Genomic DNA, 14,357 nt, shown 5'->3' on the forward strand with positions numbered 1-14,357 from the left:
AAGGTCGAACTCTTGCTCGCACTGTAACATTTCGGCCCGACAGGGATAACTACACCTAGATCCACCGTCGTAGTACCTGTTCGGCAGAACACCCAGCTCGCGATGGGAACATTCACGCCACGAGCTCTTGGCCCCGATTGTAACACCCCTTTTATATCCCAAAATATTTAACATAAAATCAAAGAATAAGCATGCATATAATTCAAAAGGGCGTCACATCGACGTTTTCAAAAACTAAAAGCTTTTAAAAACCGACAACATTTATCCACAATACACAACACATCTGGTCATTTCAGATAACACCTAACATTTAATCATAATTCATCCAGAATATGCAATTCACAGCGGAAAATACTAAAATACTCATGTATTCTATTAAATGATTCATGTCTCATACCATGATCATAACTCAATAACACTCTCAATATAAAATAAACCATAATCAGAATATTTGGCTTAAAGCCTCTCAAACAACAAGTAGCCAAATAAACAGGTTCACAAGTTGTAACATAATACATAACCAAATAGAAACATGAGTTCAACACGCCTAGTCTATCCAGTGTTACATGACCAGAGCATTGACTCGCTACTTAATCATCAAACAAACTTACCAATTAGTGTTTGAGATGAGTTTGGTTGAGTTTGGAAGAAGAGTTTGGCAACCTCTGATACTTCACACTTGCTTTTGCAGAATTTTTGCAGAGAGTTTGAGTTTGGAAGAAGATTAGGGTAAATGATTTGGGGGAGGGGGCTGTTTTGCTTAATCTGCAAAACGCGTATTATTTCGGAAGTTCATTTCCGAAATGCTGTTTTCGGAAATGAACTTCCGAAACAAGACAATTTTTTCAAAAAAAAAAGGCGCTTTCGGAGATGCATCTCCGAAAACACCCTTTTCTTGAATTTCGGAGATGCATTTCCGAAGTCAGGGGTTTGAGTTTTTCACCAGAGGTGGGCTAGAAAGTTGAGAGGTGGCCAAAGAATTTTCCTTTTTTATATCGTTAGTATAAAAATGATCACCTAACAGAATATTACTTCGTAAATATTTATCCAAATATGTATAAGCAATTAATATGAAAAATATTTGATATATATATATATATATATATATATATATATATATATATATATATATATAAAACTGATAAATATTTTTTATAATATAAGAGACATTTACAATTATAAAGATACTTAATAAGTGATTAATATATAAAAAATATAAGACAAATATTTTCTCATCAATTAATAAAAAAAATAGGAGAAAAAATTATTATTAATACATAAAGAAAGACATGACATATATGTTTTAGATAAATATAAAAAATGAAATTCATAACACTTAAAAATGTATCTTATTTATGTATAACTAAAAAATTTATCATAAATTTTTTTGTTACCTTTTACGATTTAATAGTTTAAAACATATTTTAGAAATAAATTATCAAAAATAATTTTGTTATTTTTTGCTTAAAATTTTTTGAAAAATATACTGTCAAACAAGTTTTCTTATTTTCTCTACTCTAAAACAATTTTCAAGAACTAGATTATCAAACAATTATTCTTCTTTTTATTTTTCAAAAACAGTTTCTAAAAATAATTTTTAAAAGAGAATTTTAAGAACTAAAAACAAAAACTCATTCAAAGAGGCCCTAAATCTTGAACTGCTTCAATAGAACCTTTGACAAGCCTGCCAAGTTCTTGTACTAGATCTCTAGTCTTGGATTAAAATTTCTTTCTTTCAGTTGGCATCACACCACACTTGGTCAACACATCACACAATATTTTATATTTAACAAATCCTAATCCAACGGTGCATCCAATTTCGTGGAAGTATATGAGTTTTAAAGAAAAGAAATCTAAAAAGGATTGGTATTAATCCTTAATTTACTCAATCCATTACTGTCTTACATTTAATGCTTTACTAATTCTTTTTTGGTTTTATTTAGTGGAGGTTTAAAAACCCCTCAATCTAAGGCGTTTTAAAATGTTTGCCAAGCTGTCTTCTACGTGGCGTGCCACGTCATCTTCCGTTAATGAAAATTGACAGCAAAAACCAAAATTAGAGATGGAAAACTTTATGAGGATCATTCTTTAAACAAAGATTTTATAAAAACTAAAACTATATTTTGCGTTATTTATAAGAACCATAAACATATTTAATCTTACTTATTTTATAAGAAAACAAAAAGCACCAAAGCATTATTATCCGAATACATTACAAGTTTTTTTCAACTCAAACCAAGCCAAAAAGAAAACAAGGAAATCATACAACTAACAATTATTCAACTAAAGAATAATCAACTTGATAGTTTAAATGCCTAAAACACCAATCAAATAAATTGAAGTCTCTAACAGAACCTTGGCCTATTAAATCTCTAAAACACCAATCAAAGAAATCCAATTCTCCAACTGAACAATCATAACAGTTTAATCTATAATCATTCCAATCATACATAGCACATTGGGAAAAACAATTTACTTCATACACGTAATTGCTCCGATATCCAAATCTCATGGGGTTGCTCAATGCCCGACAGTTTCTAAAAGAAACATAAAATAACGCAATGTCACCCAAAGTTTCCATTTTAACATAATTCATGGTTGACAAGTCTATCTTGTAAACATCCCTTCTCGAGTGCCAGGATCGAAAATCAATCACTAAAAGTTGCTCATCACAATTAACCAACTTAAACGACATTTCTGAGGGTCCTCTGTTGAGAAGTTTATCCGGAGTATTCTTGAGGTTTAGAAATTTAATATTTCTAGAATTCAAGTTTAATATCCCTATGCTGGCATTGTTTGTGACAACATATATTATATTATTCGAAACCACAAAGTCGACTACCACCTCCTCTGGTCTTAATGTTGAATAAGTAAACCAACCATTGTGTCGAGATTGATAGACATACAAACGGCTAGACTCTAGGCATAAAACCACCAACACAAATTCCTCAGAGCATTTCTCAAAAGCAAGCAAAGCTTCATACCGATAAAATATCATATGATTAACTCTAAATGTTGCATCAATTACCAATTTTTTCCTCGTAAATGGATTGAATAGCAAAAATGAATTATTTTCATGGGCGAAGATGAAATATCCGCTGGAAACTCTAACATAGATACATTTGGGGAGCTGGAAGCAACTCACCATTTTCAAATCATATTCTTTCTTATTGGGTATGCTAATAAAGGAATACGATTCACTATGATAACCATTCATACGAACAAGCAATGGTTCTTGGGATGACAAGAAATATGATTTATGAAAAGTCCTCCAATTCTTGCAAACACCAGAAAATGAAAAGAGGTCGTCAAAATCTAGTGTTTTGCAAATGACATCAAGTACATCCCAAGGAAGTTGACATAATTCACCATTATCTTCTTTTTTTCCTTTGTATCAAAACAATGACAATGTTAGAGGATTTCTAAGCAATAGCATATATATATTTATTCTAAAACTTATAACATATTCTATATGATATAAAAGAAAAGATGATAAATAAATACTGACCGGTGGTCTTGATACGATATTTAGATGGCATGAAGGTGTTGAATTCTAAAATTAAATCGGAATGATTTTTGAGCATGACCTTCACTTTTGCAGAGACACAGCTTAAATCAATAGTTTGATTCCGGTAATCCTTCATAACTTTGACAAAATCATCATAATTATTTTCTCTCTTATATTGAATGGCATGTTTTAGTGCCTGCACAAAACGTGATGCATCTGATTCTTCAAGTGAAAGTGTGATTCGATGTTTCTTGGGCATGAAGGAGTTGAATTCCAAAATTAAATATTTATGCCTTTTAAACAAGGTCTTCAATTTTGCTTTGACCTGACTTATGTAAATTCTTTTAGAACTGAAATCTCTTAGGACATTTATAAATTGATCATACTTTTCCATCTGGTTTTGTAATGCAACTCTGACTGCCTTAAGAAACCCTAATGCATCGTAGGTAACACCTGAGTTCTTCATTCAGAAAATTATTCTATTCAGATTAATTCATTCAAATTCAAAACAAAACTAAAAAAATATAAAAGATTCAGAACATACCGTTGATTTAGAAGTCTGATTTGCATATCTGAATAGTTGCAGTAGCAGCACGGCTTCAGAATGAGACATGAAAATCAACTGTATAAAATATTCGTTGGTATGGATGGAATGGAAGAAGGTACTGTTAATAAAATCTCAACACTAAGGTTGCTTTTGTGGTTCAGATGAAGAAACCTATTAATATATAGGTTAATGAAGAAGTCGTAACGTATGGATTGGGCTGTTTTGTTTTTTTTCTCGCCAGAAAGATAATTAGGTTTTGGAATCAAAATCTCAATTTATATTATATACTAGATCATTGACCCATACAATGCACGATATTTTAAAATTGAATTTTATCCTATTAATGTTACTTATAACAATTATATTATCATATTAATTAATATATTTTCTATAAATATTATTCTGTTATATAAGTTGATATTTTATTTATCATAAAAATTAATATATCCATAACTTTATTAATATAATAATACAAAATTTTAAATGAATATTTTATTATTATTAAAATTAGTCTTATACCGTCACATATTATAGAATTAGTATAATTTTATTCATAATAATATTAATGTAATAATATATGCCATTGAGAGAAGTAAAATAATATGAAAATATTTTCAAAAAAATTAATAATACGAAAAAAAATCCAAAAGTCAATCTAATAAAACATGATTATATTTGTACACAATTAAGTCATTGATAGCTTATTTTTTAAACAAATTATAATGGTTAACAATAATAAATAATGATTTTCTCTCTCCACATTTAATTACTTATTATTTTTAACCATTATATTGAAAAGAATTAATGGTTTAGATTTGGAGTAAGTTATAATAACTTACTCCTGGAGTAAATATAACTTACTCCAAATCTAGACCATTAATTCTTTTCAATTTAATGTTTAAAAATAATAAGTAATTAAATATGGAGAGAGAAAACTATTACTTATTATTTTTAACCATTAAATTGAGAAGAATCAATGGTCTAGATTTGGAGTAAGTTATAATAACTTACTCTTGGAGTATATATATATATATATATATATATATATATATATATATATATATATATATATATATATATATATATATATATATATATATATATATATATATATATATATATATATATATATATATATATATATATATATATATATATATATATATATAATAAATACTTATTTTTTTTGAAGTTTTTCTATTATTCATATGAGAATTCTTAAACCTTAAATTATAAATACTTATTTTAAAAAATATATTCTAAAATTATATAGAAAATTTAAATACTTACTTTTTGATGTTATTTTATTATTTGTTGGAGAATTGAATTCTTAATTTTTAAAATTATTAATTTTAAATTTTCAAAATTGCACGAATTAAATTATTATTAACTTTATTGAAGTTAATATTGTTATATAAATATATTTATAATTGACTATATATTTTTAGAAATAAGAGATTTTTTAATGTAGAGATATCCCAATTAATATTCAATATTAAAAAGTAGCTAATTTCTTAAAATAATCAATATTATTAGTAGCTAGATATTATATTATTATTAATTGTTAATAGTGATGGTTTAATATTATTATAACATTATTTTATTTATTTTAATATAGGGTTTGAACTTAGAATTGTTACAACATGATTGACCTATATTGTTAAGAAATGTGGTTGGGCCTAACTCATCCCTACAAAACCGGTTGGTAGGGTGAGGATTGCCCCCACTTATAAGCACATGTTTAGGCCATATATTCCGATGTGGAACTCTTAACACACCCTCTCATGCCCAAAAACACACAATTGGAGCATGAAAATAAATGGTGGGTGGCTCGATAGCGGAAACCATAATAGGTGGCCCACCGAAAAGAGGCTTTTGATACCATGTTAAGAAATGTGGTGGCCTAACTCAACCCTACAAAACCCGTTTTGTAGGGTGAGGATTACCCTCACTTATAAGCACATGTTTAGGCCATATATTTTCTGATGTGGGACTTTTAACACCCCCCTCACGCCCAGGACTATAAATGTGGTTAGGCCTAACTTTACCCCGGGCTTGTAGGGTGAGGATTGCCTCCCACTTGTAAGGACATGTTCAGGCCATATATTGTCTGATGTGGGACTCTTAACACACACCCTCACGCCCAGGACTAGACAACTAGAGCGTGGAAATAAATGGCGGGTGACCCACCAAATCTTAAACCAGACTCTGATACCATGTTAAGAAGTGTGGTTAGGCCTAACTCAACCTACAAAACCGGCTTGTAGGGTGAGGATTGCCCCCATTTCTAAGGACATGTTCAGGCCATATATTGTCCGATGTGGGATTCTTAACACACTCCCTCACGCCCAGGACTAGACAACTGGAGCGTGGAAATGAATGGTGGTGTAACGGTGAAATTGGTGAGACTAAAGCCATGGGAAAGACTTAGCTCATTTGTTTTAAACAGAGTCTCCACTTGCTTTATTGTTTCCAAAAGGAATGGGAGAAAGTGAGAATAAAACCCATAGAAATTTTTAAAATCAAAACTAATAAACTTATCAGAGATTTGGGTAAGGGGGTTTGTTATACAAGGGGAAGGTTTTAAGCACCCCTCATATCCATGGTACTCCATGGGAACCTTTTTGAAAATGTTACTGTTTCTGTTTGTACATGTATTTTGAAAACATATGCGAACTTGTTTAAAATAGAGGGTGGGGATGGGAAAAGAAGTTTTTTGAAAGTGAGCTCGATAAGACATCGCATTTTAGGCCTACATACCAATTTTAAAGAAAAGGGAAGTCAGGGCTTTTGTAGTTTCCCTTAAAAGGAAAATAAAAGGGGGCCAAAGTGGCCAAAATCTTTTTGGTGTTAAACTTTAACAATACCTAACAAAATATTTTGAAAAAGGATTAGGCTTTAAAATACCTAACAGGTTTTAAAAGGTTAAGCTTTAAAATACTTAACAATTTTTAAAACACAAAAAAAAAGGACCAAGCTTTAAAATACAAGGTCAATGGATTAAGAATAGTTTCACCGGGAATAATTCTACTCTTAATACCAAGGTTTCAAAACAAGAGGACCAAGATTTAAAATACAAGGTCAATGGACTAAGAATAGTTTCACCAGGAATAGTTCTATTCTTAGTACCAAGATTTTTAAAAACAAAAGGATTAGGTTAAGCTTTAACAATACTAAACCATTTAAAAGACAAGGTAAACAGCTTTAACAATACTTTAAACACAAGATAGAAGAGATTGGAAAGGAAGTTTTGAAGGAGTGATAAACACTTAGAAAGGGGGGATTGAATAAGGGTTGTTTCTTTTTGGTAAATAACAATAATGAACACAATTATTTTTATCCTGGTTCGTTTGAACTCAAACTACCTCCAGTCGACCCTCACAAGTGATTTACCTCCACTGAGAATTTAATCCACTAATCAAAAATGATTACAATGGTTCTCCACTTAGATCAACCTCTAAGTCTTCTTGAGTCTACAGATCACAACTTGATCATTCAAGGAATTTTGGTGTACAAAGATATAATCAAATACAGAGATTAATGATGCTTCTAAAAAGCTGTAATCACTAAGTGATTTTTCTCTTAAGATTATAATCTAGAACTCACTAAAAATATACAAAAGTATGTGAGCTTGAAGATGAAGATTGGTTGATTTGTTCAAGAGCTTTTGCGTGAGAAAGATTCAGAGTGTGTTGAAGAATTGTAACGTAAGCTCTGGCCTTTTTTCTTTGGCTGACATGTTCCTTTTATAGGCATGAGAATGTGACTGTTGAACAGTTCTGCATTTAATGCTTTGCGTGTACAGTACAGGCTGCATTTAATGTTACATGATTTTGTCAACTACCTCGAGCCTTGCTTCAATTGCCCTTTCTGACTTTGCCTTTTGTAGCCATACTTCTAACGTTCCTTTTGTCAGACACACAAACTAGTATTTCTAGCTTTTCATCATTTGCTTTTGTTCTGGAATCAGACTTTGTGATTTGCTTTATTCATCAGAGTTTTCAGCATTTGATGCAAGTTAGGACTTCAGCGCTTCAGACTATGGAAGTTCCTTAGAGCGTGATACCTTCAGATCTTCAGAGCTTGCTTCTAATAGTGATGATCTGATAACTTCAAGACCATGTTCTGATGTCTTCAGGACCATGTTCTGATGTCTTCAATACCATGTTCTGATGTAGCCATCCAGAACATCTGGGTCAGAGCTTCTGAAAGATAGGATATTGCATACTCTTTTACGCTTTTCCTGAAATGGAAAAAGTAACTTATTAGAGTACCACATTGTCTTATACAAAATTCATTTTGGATTTTATCATCAAAACTAGAAAATATGATCAGAACATTTCATGTCCTAACAAGTTTGAGTACCTTGACAATTTAAGTCAATATCATTCCCATCCTTTTGGATAAAACAAACAAACTGACGCATTCAACAATGGATACCTGAAGTGTGTGTGTGTGTGTGATATCTGAAGGAGTGAAAAACACTTAGAAAGGGGGGATTGAATAAGTGTAACTTCAATAACTTAGAAGATAAAAACAATGAACACAATTATTTTTATCCTGGTTCGTTGTTAACCAAACTACTCCGGTCCACCCCTGACAAGGTGATTTACCTCAACTGAGGATTTAATCCACTAATCCAACTGATTACAATGGTTATCCACTTAGAAACACTCTAAGTCTTCTAGAGTATCCTGATCACAACTAGATCACTCTAGGAATCCTTTTACAATCAATCTAAAATAAAGTTTACAAGAGTTTGAATGCTTCTAATAAAGCTGTAATCACAACTGTGATATTTCTCTGAAGTTCTATTCTTAACACTCACTAAATATTACAAAGAGTTTGTGAGGTTGAAGATGAAGTTCTTTAGCTTTTGAATTTGACAGCATTTCTGTATGTTTTGCGCAAGTGTTGTATTCAGCTTCTGGACAGAACTTCTATATATAGGCGCTTGAGAGGAAATGACCGTTAGGATGCATTTAATGCTTTGCGTGAATAGTACAACGCTGCATTTAATGTTTCACACTTTTGTCAACTACCTCGAGCCTTGCTTTTTTTGCTTTTACTGACTTTGCCTTTTGTAGCTTCTAACGTTCCTTTCGTCTGTCGGAGATTTGACGTTTCAGCCTTTCATCTTGTACTTTCTTTTGGACTCAGATTTGTAGATAACAACGTTTGAAAATCAGAGCCATCAGCTTTGGTGCAGAGCATCTTCTGTCTTCTGACTTTGAAGAGCTTTGAGCGTGATACCATCAGAACTTCAGAGCTTGTTCTTATGACTTCCATTCTTCTGATGCTTTCTAGTTCATGTTCTGATTCTGCATGACCATCTTCTGATGTCTTGCCAGAGCATGTTTTGATGAAGCCATCTAGAACTTTCTGAGTCAGTGCTTCTGAACGCTGATTTGTGCATACTCTTTATATATTTCTTGAAATGGAAAATGTAAAGGATTAGAGTATCACATTGTCTTATACAAAATTCATACTTAATGTTATCATCAAAACTCAGAATATTGATCAGAACATTTCTTGTTCTAACAATCTCCCCCTTTTTGATGATGACAAAAACATATATAACTGATATGAATTTTTATCCAGAATATCAGATGAACAAAGACAATTACACAGATATAGCATAAGCATATAATCAGAGTGTGTGAATATGTCTCCCCCTGAGATTAACAATCTCCCCCTGAAATTAATACTAGAAGAATATATAAATAAAAGACTTCCCTGAGTATCTTTCCATTTCAGTTGAGACTTTCACGTTGAACTTAGAACTTCAGAACATTCATAGCTTCTCTTCAGAGCTTCCATTGGACAGCTTCAGAGCTTTGAATTTCTCTTTGTGATCACTTGTATCAGAGCTCTTATGTCTTCAGCCTTCTATGTATCTGATCCATCAGAACTTTGAGACTTCTAGTTTTAGAGCTTCTAGGTTTGATCACGACATTTCTTACTTCTGGACTTGAAGCTTCAGAGCACTCAGCTTGCTTCAAATCTTTAAGAGCTTTATAATTGCTTTTCCCATGTATTTGCTTCTCATATTGAGCTTTGTCCAGAATATCATATTCCTGCAAAAACTATCAAAGACAGAAAACTTGCAATATAATTGTTAGGAATGTTGAGACTTAAGCCCAGCAACTGATATTATAAATCAATTCAATTATCACATTTCTCCCCCCTTTATGTCATAACATCAAAAAGCATAAAAGATTCAGATGAAAGATACACAGAGTGAAGAAAGAAAAAGATATTTGATTGATTAATCAGAAGATAAGAGAATACAAAAAGCAGATGCAAGCAAACAGATGCAGAAACAAAGAAAAACTAACTAAGACACAAGACAGACTATGACTAGCTAAACCTAGAGGCTAAGGCGGCCAGAAGGTTCTTAATCTCAAAAGTGTCTCCACCTCTTTCCAACATCATCATGTCACAATTAAATATGTTACAGCTGCTACAACTATTTTTATAACAAAGTTCATCTCGTTAGCTTTTCGACGCTTCAAACGGAACTCAATTCGGATGTCCAGAACTCCAGTTATGAATTTTCGAAGTTCCGCAGCTATTCAGCAATTTTCCTGCGTTTCGCTTACGAAAATCTCTCTCCAAAACTCATTCTCTTCAACTCTATCACATTCCAAACAGCCCCTTATCGTATCTCTTCACTTCCAAACATTCTTATGACTTGAGCAACATATCCCATCACTGAAAAGCGATTTCTGGAACATTACGACAACGATCCTCTTTGCAACTTGCAGCTGAACCTCTTCCGAAACGCAAGGCTACTCAACTGACATCTTCGCAGTACACCAGTAGAGCTGACACATCGCAACTTTACAATTTCCTTCTCTTACAATAACTGTCAATTACCTCTAATCATCTTCCTTCAAGATGTTCCAACTCAATTCCCAGTGAAGTCTTAATTCCAAGTCACCTTCAATTCGGGAAACAACAAACTCCAACAACGCTCGCACTGTTGCCAACAACAGCCTACTGAATCAATCTTCTTACAACTGAAACATAACCGAGAAGCGAAACTTCTCCCCCACTTGTTTCAATCCAACACCCGCAACAAACAACCAAGTACCGACAGTGATTCACTCACATGTCGCGTACCAAGGAATAAAATGCCGACAATATACAACTGTCGCGCAACTCAACTGACTCAACAATGGGCCGGACGGACTGACCTGCTCTGATACCACTATTGTAACACCCCTCTAATACCCCACGACAATTAACAAAATTAAATCAGAGTAAACATGCAAAGGGTGTCACAATTCAAAAATAAAGGAAAACACACGTTCGGCATATGTCATGCATTCATTGAAACATCTAAATTATAACTCATTAGATAAAAATCATGTTTACACAGCGGAATCAAATCATCAAGTCAACCTTACATCGTTAATGTATCAGACTTCAAATAAGATAAACAATAGAGTTATAATCGAAACTCAAAACATTGCGTTCCCAGTGTTACAATATCAGAACATGACACCTGACGCTACACTAAAACACTGACTTATGAGCTAATCCTCACCAAGTTGAAAGCAGCTATCCTCAATATGAAAATGTCAACAGTAAGAGTGAGTCTCATCACAGTTAACAAATGTTATTGCATCTTAAATAACAACACATCATAGTTATATTATTCGCCCAATTTCATCATATTCAGATTATCATGAACATCCATCATTTACACAAACGTCAATAAAACACATCTTTCAAACAGACAATCATACTCAACATTAATTCAACAAAACACACAACCAACACATCATCAATATTTATAACACCGGAATACTTCCAATCATGTTATAAAAGTATGCATATGTATGAACTGACACTATTCATGTGGTACCAACATCATCCAATAGGAATAACCCATGACCGATCCAACATCATCCAGATACGGCCCTGCCAGCACAGATTCCACACAATGGGAATCATGCCCTTTACTGATCCAACACACCCTTATGGATACAGTATCATCAATGAATATGAATGAATGCAACATATACAACATACTTATACCATCGTCAAGTCTAATGAGTAACATCATCAAATACCCATTTCATCATCATCATCATCATCATCATCAAAGTATGTTTATATACATTAGCATCATTCAAATACAATCAATCATCATCATCATCATCAAAGAATATACATGTGTCCACATCAATCATCATCATCAATAATAAGAACACACATGTATCCACATCATTCCAAAGCAAATCAGTCATCATCATACAAATCTCAACAAATCATCACATCATAATGTTTTTCAAAACAAAATCTTATATTGTCACATTTCATCATATATGTCAACAATATATCATCCAATTAAACAAATCCTCACATGATTAATATTTCAACGTAGTATGTATTTAACACATCTCATCACATATATGTACAATACATCATTCACCAAGAAATAAAATCATATTTAAAAATAATTGGATTCACACCTCATTCCATCATTTAAAACATAGGCTATCTCATAATATTCATCATGCTCGAAACGGCACTAAAAATAGACCTACGGTTTGAAAGTTACACATCATTTAACTTTTCAAGAAAACGACTATCGCTACAGCACCCGGCGCAACCAAGACTCGCGGCGCGACCTGAACCATACAAACGTGTTCGCGGCGCCAACCTATGCACGCGGCGCGGTACGAGAAAACAAGTACGCCTTCGCGGCGCCAACACTAGGACGCGGCGCGAACTGGCGATTTCACAGACTTTCAGGTCTGCGTCAGATCCTGCGATCTCACCCAATTTGAGTCCAAAACTGACTCTAAACATCATATACATGCAGTTAATCATCAATTGCATCATTATTCTTCATCACACATCAAAACAACACATAATCAACCAATAATCCATGCAATTTTCATCAATTCATAACCTCCCTAAACCCAACATATAATCCAATTGACTCAACAACATCCCTAATCAATATTATTATCTAAGAACACGATAATAGATGATAACCGGAGAGTCCCCCCTTACCTTAGCCAAGAGTTCTTGATTGGTCTCTCCCTCCATTGCTCCTCTTCACGTACCAGCTTTCCAATCTCCCATCTCCTCTGCTCTGCTTTTCACGTTCCTTTTTCCTTCCTCCCAATTTTCCTTATTTTTATGAAAATAACATTTTAATTAGTAAAGGGCTTTACTAACATAGCACCCCCTCTTTACTAACACCGCACTTGGCCCAATAGTCCATCTCATAATCCTTTCCAAATAATTCCACAAAATACCGAATAGTTCCAATTAATAATTTAATTTCCGATTAAATTAAAATTAGAAAATATGGGGTATTACAACTCTCCCCCACTAAAAGAGTTTTCGTCCTCGAAAACATACCTCAAGTAACCAGCTCGTATAAGAGTCCTTCACCTGACTCTCCAGCTCCCAATCAACATTACCATCAGTCAATCCTCAATAATCCATCTGACATAACCAACAGGAAACATGTTTCATACATTCAAATCCCAGTTCTTACGTCGCATTTGAACATCCAAAAGTATACCACTCGCTATATCTCCAAAAGGTTAACAACAATAGAACATTGGGGTACAACCTATATAATACGCTCAAAAATTGAGTACTACAATTACACAATCCATAGTATGATCACACTGATCAACACTGCAGTAATGCATACCACCTACCGAACTTATCATCCTTAGACACACTCTTCCATCTGAGCGGTAAAATAATACTTATATTTTTTTCACCATCTGCTTCCTTCAAGAAACTTAATACTCATATTCCCATACCATTGAATTCTAATCATCTGACTCCTCTTAAGTCACACCATCAATTATCCAACACGTTACATTCCGCTTTTCCGCACTACTCTGATTACTCATCAGAATCATCTGTACCAATTAGATTTCTGAGTTTTACCCGATTCCGACTCTCTTTACTCATTCGTTTCAAGAATCATTCTTCATCATTCATGGTACCAATTTACCACTCAATAATACTTACTCGCACTCAAAAACAAATTCCTGAGTTACTACATCTATTAAAACATTCTCACCATCGGAACGAGTACGCACAAGTAGTTATAATTACACTCATCAGCCTCAATATACCATTTCTTACAAAACAACTCAAATTGAGTTTCGCTCTTTTCTAAGAATTAAATCAATTTCTCCCTTCATAGAGTATAATTCCTCATTATATCTGGAAATCTACAATAACCCCTTAACAACAACACAAAATTATTACAACGTCATATAGCATCAACTCTTCGTTTTAATTTCGCCGAATGCA

At 33.0% G+C, this 14,357-nt stretch overlaps 1 protein-coding gene across 1 annotated transcript; it reads right to left on the minus strand.

The window, feature by feature from the left end:
* Positions 1-2,190: 2,190 nt before the first annotated feature.
* Positions 2,191-4,189, minus strand: LOC131606327 (uncharacterized). The gene is made up of 3 exons (XM_058878576.1): positions 4,053-4,189; positions 3,509-3,968; positions 2,191-3,387 (listed from the first exon to the last, which is right to left on the minus strand). Exons 1-3 carry the CDS (start codon positions 4,119-4,121, stop codon positions 2,276-2,278), a joined length of 1,641 nt encoding a protein of 546 aa, XP_058734559.1. The 5' UTR covers positions 4,122-4,189; the 3' UTR covers positions 2,191-2,275.
* Positions 4,190-14,357: the final 10,168 nt, after the last annotated feature.

Source organism: Vicia villosa, linkage group LG5, assembly GCF_029867415.1.
Source record: "Vicia villosa cultivar HV-30 ecotype Madison, WI linkage group LG5, Vvil1.0, whole genome shotgun sequence".
Lineage (NCBI taxonomy): Eukaryota > Viridiplantae > Streptophyta > Magnoliopsida > Fabales > Fabaceae > Vicia > Vicia villosa.